Source organism: Dichomitus squalens, assembly GCF_000275845.1.
Source record: "Dichomitus squalens LYAD-421 SS1 unplaced genomic scaffold DICSQscaffold_4, whole genome shotgun sequence".
In the NCBI taxonomy this organism is placed as follows: Eukaryota; Fungi; Basidiomycota; class Agaricomycetes; order Polyporales; family Polyporaceae; genus Dichomitus; species Dichomitus squalens.
The window spans coordinates 1,266,719-1,274,635 of record NW_006766886.1 but is presented as its reverse complement, the minus strand read 5'-3'; the positions used below and the strand labels follow the sequence as shown (position 1 = coordinate 1,274,635).

Genomic DNA, 7,917 nt, shown 5'->3' with positions numbered 1-7,917 from the left:
CGCGGCTTGAGGCCTTACTATAGCCTTTGGCGTAATCCCTATTAGCACGAGCCCGAGCGGTTCTAGCAGCCTGTCCTCTACCAGCTTCTGCCCAAATGGATCCTAGGGTAAGCACATCGCTGAGCTTTGATCCGTCCTGACGTTTGAACGTTAACTTCGGCGCCACACAGTATCAGCAGTCTAACGGTCACCGTAATGATGACTCTGACGGCGAATCCTACGTCCCTCGAACTCCCCGTCGCACGCCGATGGCATGTACATTTTGCCGTGGTGAGTCCTCTTGCAAACTGCACTCCGGACATTGCGCTGTACTGTCGCATCAATGTCATGCTGCACGTCCGTCAGCTACTAACACTGATCCTTGACTGTCGCAACAGGTCGCAAGCTCAAGTGCGACGGCCGACCGATATGCGCAAACTGCAACCGTCGCGGGCTTGCGTGTGCCTACGTACCTGTGTAAGTCCTGGTTGAGATGTATCCTGTTGACCCCATCTCATCTTTCATCTCACTCGAATGGTGTAGGTCCGGGCAGAAGCCTTAGAGTTTGATCGCTCTGTCGCCGCGCGTAGTCTTGCGCTGCGTGTCGGCTGCCGACCGGTTCAGCGTGAACCCCGTAACCGCCGCCACCTCCCCTGGCGCATGTCTCAGGCCGCGTGTACGTCTCTGCGGACAAGGACGGCAGTCCAGCCTTGGTCCCCGACCTCCGTCTGACCCTTCGTGGGCGTACTGCATTTGTGTTCTCTGTATCTCGACACTCGTCTTCGCATTCGCTGTTACATCTTTGACTCTGCTTTCACATCGCTAATTCTTGATAATTGCTACTAATAATGCTCCATACGGACTTGGTTAATTGCTCCTAGGCGAAATAACGCCGACGTGCCTCCTGTAGCTGTAGACTTCTAGACTGTCCCCCGTTGCGTCATCAACTGGCCCCGATTGTTTCTACTCGTATACTTATCGTATTCCTTCTATAGTGCTAATACCAATAATAATCGCAATTGCGTAGTCTGACTCTCTAACGAGTTTGCATGTCCTGAGAGCATCAACTTGATGAGCCCATCTTGGCAGTCACCGGTCTTTCGGCTCATGAGGCGTTCGTGTACGGTTGCAGAGGATTTCTTCTCATGACAGGCTAAGCACAGTCCTTGCATCATCACTGCGGTCCCTCCTTGCGGAAGCTTTCAGAAAATTTCGAAAGACTGTTACAAACGCCGTACTACTGCGTAACGAGGAGATTGCACTGTATGCCAAGGCCATACACAGCTGTTGTACATGACGTAGCACCTTTGGCGTGGCGCTGTGAATGCTGCGACCTCCTTCTGTCCGGCTGCGCTTCAGAAGCCATGATGGTGGTAAAATCTAGACATCACCGACGTCTCCGTCAGTCATCGTCAGACGAACCATTGTCAACGCCCGCTTCGTCCCTGCCCGAACCCTGACGGTCGACGGAGAGGCGCTCCACGTCGGAGTGTAACTCGAGGCCGCAGTGGTGGCGCTCCGAGTAGATCCGTGCCCAGACGCGAAATGCGAAACGCACCTCTGGTTCCCGTTCTCCAAATACCCCATGGCCGTGTTGTAGTCGCCCTCCTCCGCATGTACGTATCCCGGGGGTGCGTAGGACCGCGGGACGACGCCGGGCGCGTTCAGGCCCGTGATCGTGACGCGCTCGCTGATCAGCGGCTCGACGTCAGAGGAGGCTGGGGCGAAGCCGGGCGCCTGGAACTGTAACAGGACGAGAGCGTACTGCAAGGGGTTCACATCATAGGTGGCCGGTGAGCGCAGTGACAGGCCGTGTCGGGCGGGGGCGTCCGCAACCAATGTCACATGTCAATTTGCCGTATGAGGCGAGATGTAGGATTGCGGCGGAGGTGTCCCGCAATGAGTATGGTTTCGAGGGTCAGCGCGAGGCAGGGCAGAGCGGGACCCGGGATTACGAAGTCCGGTGCGGATATACGGCCGGGCGAGGGTGTGAAGCAATAACATGGACACAGCCGAGTCAGCAACGCTGTACACCACCAAAGCGAAGCAGAACATAGCAGGATCTCGTCTGCGGCAGTGTGAAGTAGAGCGCAGGCGGTATCACGAAACCACCATCAGCGGACTCACCCTAACGGAGAACCGCGGGAAGACAAATGGTAGCTTGAGAGAGTTCTTGACCTCGAGCTCACCCTGAAGTACGCGTACCCCGGCTTCGGGGGCGCCCTCGTCCGATAGCCAAAAGAATGCACTACCCACGGAGTCCCGGAACATGTTGTTGCTCCGCCCAGTGCTATCGTCGTCCAGGATCGCATGAGAGCCGACCAGGCGCACGCGGATAAGGCGAAGCCGAACGGCAGAGGGCGTCGAAAGAAGATCAAGGCCTTGTTCATCGCTGCCCTTGAGAGTGAGTGTGATAGGAATAGGGCTGCCGAGGGCGTAAGACAGCTGCGGGACACGTTCGGTAGTGGGTGAATAGGTATGAAAGTGGAGAATCAGCTTCTTTAGGCGTCACTGGGGACTTCGGGGAAGCTCTAGACGTTGAAACTTACGGGAGTAGCAAACGCCAGCTAAAGAAAGAACGTGCTCAGCTGCTACCAGTTAAGCGAGGTGTCTCGAAAAGACATGCCGTGCATTCTAGCTCGACTGTGCGAGTGTCAAAAAGGGTTCCTGCAACCTTTACAGGGGGAAAAACTTTCCACCCTCCGGGATCACCTTGAGGTCCTATCAGCGGGACGCCTTCTCTGTAGGAGAGTTCCCGCAGCGGGGAAGGAGGATCGGCTCGGATGAGCGGCATGTACACGAAGGTCGTTGCTAAGCTGAATACGATTGCATGACTTGAGTAATCATTCGTACAATCTTAGTAATGTACATACACCTGGTTAACCCGGAACGAGCCCTTCTTTACCGTAACGACTAGCTTGTAGTCAATGTAAGCCGGACTTGCACGCTCTGAAAAGCTCGGTGGGAGAGGGAATGTCCGCGCGGGCTTCTTACCCCGTTCGACTACAGATGCATCGCTGGGGAGTGTGATTGCATAGGGGTAGGAGTGTTTTCCCGGCAGCTTTGGCGAGCCCTTCGCACTCCATAGCTGGTGGGTAATCTCTAAAAACCTGACTTCCTCCTGACCTACGGCTGTAACTCCGGCGAAGACCTGTCGCGCCGTGGAGGCGTCTAATCAGTGTCCGAATGTCGAGAAAGACGAGAAAATCGTCAATCCACAATGGACTCACAGAGACAGTTACGGTCTTCGCCCCATCAACCTTATCGAAGTCTATCTCGACTGTCCCGGAGAGAGTATCACGGTCATAGAATAGTGGCAACTGGTTGGCCTTCGACCGACTGTTCACTTTCAGCCAAAGCCATCCACGAGATTTCATATCCTCGAGTTGAAATGTCTGCTCTGTGAACTGCGCTCGCGATCGCGCGGAATAATTGGGAAGGTCTGGATCATCCTCAGGCGCAGTTGATTGTGTATCCGAGTAGCCAGGGACGGGATTCGTGGATACTTCAGCCATAGGCGGTTTCGGAAAGAGTTGAGTGCGGCGGGAAATAGGAGCACAGCGTTGACACAGTAGTGCAACTCGGGCAGCGTGGGGACCAGGCACGAAACCCTCATATTCCCGTGCTCTAGCAGGGTGTGAATTGGCAAGAGGAGGGAAGATACGCAGACCTCGCTCCTATCAAAGTATACGCACTTACAACCTCCCAGGCGTCGCAAGCACTGAACCGAGACCCTTCGCTACATGTTCTACTCATCATCGAGACGCCTCCATCGTTGTGGCTCTTATGCTGCCACGGCCACTGGAAGAAATGCCGGCGAAAGCTTTGCGATGCATGCAAACACTGCACTTAAGAACACGAAATAGAGCAATGATTGCAGATGAGTGTGGTTGGAATTGGAGATGGGAGAAAGAAGCAAATATCCTATAGGCGAGCCTAGACTCTTGTCAAGCGGCGGACGGCGACTATGTAGTAGCCGCCCACCTCCGTCACGGTCTACTGGTCCACCATCTACGCACTCACTCGCGTCTACCTTACAACGGTCTCTCCCTCCTGCATGGAAACGTAGCTAATCTAGGGCAAAGGATATACTAGGGATCGTGTATCGGGCAGTACAGGCAACAGCACAGGGAGTCAGGACGTGATTAGGGTCTAACAACGCTGCTGCAGCCTCGGTTCCATGTTCCTCCAGACCGCCACCAAGACCGTAGCTCGCCGCGCAGGGCCTCTACGAGTAGCATACTACACTACCTCACAAACGGTGAGTATCTTGAAGCAAACCCATCTCCTTCTGCGCCGAGTGATAACACCGACAGTGCACAGTCGCCGCGAACTCCCTATCCTTCTATTACCATCGACTACCGCATTCGCTCCCACCGTCCTCTTCCTCTCCGCACACTATATCATGGCCGGTTCCAGCAAGAGGACTACCTTGACCTGTCTGATTCACGTGGCGTACTCGCGGATGCCAGAGATGACGAGGCAAGCCCCTCAACGTCACACGATGGCCTGAACTTCCCCTACATCAACTATTGGCGCAAGGTTTGGCGGCACGAAGAACCCAAGCGCCGGGAAATAGCCTACTTCCCATTTCCTGTTAACACCCGCGGCTTCCTGTACTTTCACCAGCACCGTTATCCTGTCGCAAGCGGGCTCCGTTTCCGCATCGCCCAGACACCAGATCTGAACGGGCACCTCCGTGGCCAGGACCTATTGACACCGTACGGAACGCCTTGGCATATCCCACTCATCGCCCTGGCGACATCGCCGCGGTACACCAGCATCGTGCAGGTTCTACAACAGGATGGCTACGTGCCTCCACAGCTATATGATTGCTGTGTAGGGCTGGCAGAGTCGGTGGCGAATTCCACCCTTGGCGCCTTCTCCCAGCTTTTGTTTAGAACGTGGCAGCCGTTCTATCTCGACCTGGCGAACCCGACGCACAAGATCTTCTTAGTCACCCAAAAAGGCATTGGCCACATCTACGCGAATCAGATATTTTCGGGAGAAGTGTATCCGTTCAAATGTACGTGTTCGTAGACTGCGACGCTCGTCGTTAGCACATGCTCACTATGATATCACCCAGCTGGCGTCCTCTTGTGTCAATTCGAGAATCGACGCGGACGGGATACAAAAGGTTACCTGGCTTTGCGTGTCCTGCGCATCGTGGAGCCAGTGCACTATGCTGAGCGATACAACGGCAACTTCGAACCGCCCCAAACTGGCCAATGTATCAAGTTCAACGGGCTGGAGCACGCGTTCTTGTCCAAGAAACCGCCCCGTCAACGGGAGAGCGTGGCCTCGCGGTTGTTACAGATGGGGAAGACTGGTGGAAAGTGGGCGTATGCGTGGTCCTGGAACGAGTACGTGACAGAGTCGACTTGCTGCATCGGCACAATACTCACACGAGGCGTGTGGCGCAGCCTCAAGACGGTGGCGGGCCCGAAATGGAAATACCCTTGGGAGAATCGGCGGAAGCCTGACAACAGAAGCCCCGCCTCAGCTCCGGCCGGCTCTGCGTCTTCATAGTGCTTTTTGCGGAGTATGGTTCCTGCTCGTTGACGTGTCCTGGAATTACACTGTAGCTGTGCTGGGACCTCTTACCCCATGGCTGGATTGCAGTGCGAACCACGTTCAGGTGTGAACATGTTCGCGTCACTGTTGCTTGTTCGTCAAGTGTGAAGACCATGCTCTTAACAACATGTCAGCCGCATCGCACCCGAAGGTCAGTGTCAATCATTTAGTCCTAATCGCCGACACCCTTAGCGCGTAACTTAGTTCAAGGTGATGAGGATGGCCAACTAGGAATCGTAGGGGGTATGTATGTTCTTAGACTCGTTGCAGCGGGCAGTTTGGCGTCCACTAATGATCAAGCGTGACGCGACCTGCATTGTGCCTATCCAAGCAACCGTCATCGAAAGACTTTGGATTGGTAGACGCAGGTCCTTGTTCCTTAGGGGGCACCACGGCAATGCTTTGGGGTTCGGTAGTTGGCTTATACGCTCGTGTCATTATCATCCGTTGCTTTCGATGGATACTTGGGCTGTGACGATACGCTCTACGTTTTGATAACTTCACCCCAGCTGAAGTCTAGAGAGTTGGGAAGGCTGTGCGGACCAACCCCAGCGCAGTCCGCATGATTACATTGGGGTCCTTGACCGACTTGCCGCTGGTGAGACGACAAAGAGGTATAAAAGCTTGCGCCCCGCTTGCTACCCCTGACACAACAGCCACTATCATGGCCGCCACAAAACAGCTCACCCTCTATACTGCAACCGTAAGAGAGTTTGGTATGTGTCCACGTCTATATCGGTACTGACGCCATGCTATGATTCGCACAGTACTCTCCGTACGCCCAACGGGTGAGTAGCAAGGCGATCGCTGACAGAAGTTGCGCGCTCTCCTCGGTTGAGCCTGATTCTCCCAGGTCCGGATTGCCCTAGATGAAGCTGGGGCGCAATACAAAATCCACGAATTTGGCAAAGAGAAGGGCAACAAGCCTCACTGGTACTATACGATTAATCCCCTCGGAAAGGTCGGTATTGCCCTCCATCACCGACGATGAAACAATCTACTTACCGTTTAGTACCGCCTCGCAGATCCCCGCTATCACCTACGGCGGGCCCGATGTCCCATCGGACCAACCCTCACCTGAGTCCGAGAAGCTCACCGAGTCCCTCGCACTACTCGAGTTCCTCGCGGACATCTACCCCGAGTCGGACCTCTTGCCCGCGGACCCCGTGCTCCGCGCTAAGGCCCGCCGAGTGATCGCGTATTACGAGAACTACGTCCACCATGCCTTCAGAGCCGCATTCTTCCTGGCCCATCCTTGTGAGTCCGTGCTGCAAGCTGTGGACAAATTCCAGGCGGTCCTCCACCCGACGGGGTTCGCCATCGGGCAGTTCTCAATTGCAGACTGCGCTGTCGGGCCCTGGCTTGCCCGCCTGATGCTGTTCCTGCGCAAGAACCTGGGCGCGTACAGCCAGGAGGAGGGCGACAAGCTTCGGGCGGCGCTTGCGGGGGAAAAGTATGCGCGGTTCAACAGGTATGTCCAAGATGTGACGGAGCGGCCCAGTTTCCAAAACTCCTGGGAAGAGGTTAGTGCTATAACTCCGTATACGGCGGTTGCGGTCGTTGACATTTCGTGCCGATAGGACGTACAGGTGGAGCTTTGGAAGGACCATCCCGGGCTCAAGCGCAAGACCACTGCTTGATTATGGCACACCATAGCGACTTGGTCTCTGTATCAACTTTGTGGAATATGATCGTGTATACTTGACTTACATGCTAAGAGTTGTTGCGGCCTACCTGGCAGAGTTCAACGACTTAGAGTGTAACGTGAGACGGATTGAGGCTCCCCTGTCCTGGCGGTGTCCAGGAAGCGGGCTTGGCAGTCATAGTGCCAATTATTGAATTCCCTCCAGGGGTTCATTTTCCATAGATACGCCAGACTTAAGCTACATTGGGCATAGCGCGCTGCAAGGCAAATCGTCACAGCCTGCCTGGTAGGTTACAAAGGGTGGAAGCGTCTGGGTGTTGTCAGCCTGAGTAGTCAACGCCGTAGCGTCACATCATGGCCGCTACATCTCCGAGCGTTTTCTGTCCGGTCGTGGATTCCTACCGGGCCCCTCCGCATTCTCGGGGTGCGCCACGGACGATCGACTAGCGGCCAGACTGCAGAATACGCAGCTATAGGAGACAGATGGCTGCTGAGTTGAACACCTGGCAAACGACCAGAGTTTTGATGATACACATGATGCTTGAAGAGTCTCGAGGTATGGACATGATATGTATGATGTCCACAGGTGAGAACGGAGAAAGAGGGGAGGTAGGGTTAGGGTGGTACGATGCATGTGAAGGTTAGGCGGGCCACCGGTCGCCGAGACCGGCACCCGGTCCTTGCTTCGTCCGACTCTCTTGCGCCCCGCGGGGCAGCTC

General features: G+C 55.2%; 4 protein-coding genes across 4 annotated transcripts; 3 read left to right on the top strand and 1 right to left on the bottom strand.

Moving 5' to 3' along the window:
• Positions 1-978, top strand: DICSQDRAFT_133566 (uncharacterized protein). The gene is made up of 4 exons (XM_007362588.1): positions 1-107; positions 171-270; positions 378-456; positions 523-978. Exons 1-4 carry the CDS (start codon positions 96-98, stop codon positions 539-541), a joined length of 210 nt encoding a protein of 69 aa, XP_007362650.1. The 5' UTR covers positions 1-95; the 3' UTR covers positions 542-978.
• Positions 979-1,334: 356 nt separating this feature from the next.
• Positions 1,335-3,494, bottom strand: DICSQDRAFT_144578 (uncharacterized protein; the record flags this gene model as incomplete). Its single annotated transcript, XM_007362587.1, has 7 exons — positions 1,335-1,359; positions 1,538-1,743; positions 2,107-2,424; positions 2,529-2,546; positions 2,606-2,795; positions 2,853-3,130; positions 3,210-3,494. The coding sequence occupies 7 exons, from the start codon at positions 3,492-3,494 to the stop codon at positions 1,335-1,337; spliced, it is 1,320 nt and encodes a 439-aa protein (XP_007362649.1).
• A 665-nt stretch (positions 3,495-4,159) lies between these two features.
• On the top strand, positions 4,160-5,508 carry DICSQDRAFT_144577 (uncharacterized protein; the record flags this gene model as incomplete). The annotated part of the gene is made up of 4 exons (XM_007362586.1): positions 4,160-4,240; positions 4,303-5,005; positions 5,066-5,342; positions 5,403-5,508. 4 exons carry the CDS (start codon positions 4,160-4,162, stop codon positions 5,506-5,508), a joined length of 1,167 nt encoding a protein of 388 aa, XP_007362648.1.
• An 895-nt stretch (positions 5,509-6,403) lies between these two features.
• DICSQDRAFT_51898 (uncharacterized protein) lies at positions 6,404-7,133 on the top strand (the record flags this gene model as incomplete). The annotated part of the gene is made up of 2 exons (XM_007362585.1): positions 6,404-6,514; positions 6,579-7,133. Coding segments are annotated over 2 exons (666 nt in total), but the record flags the coding sequence as incomplete, so codon positions are not given.
• Between the last annotated feature and the right edge of the window lie 784 nt (positions 7,134-7,917).

Bases quoted from the DNA above. Each gene is read 5' to 3' on its own strand.
- DICSQDRAFT_133566 (XM_007362588.1), top strand. The intron at 271-377 runs GTGAGTCCTCTT...CTGTCGCAACAG, and splicing joins GGCATGTACATTTTGCCGTG to GTCGCAAGCTCAAGTGCGAC.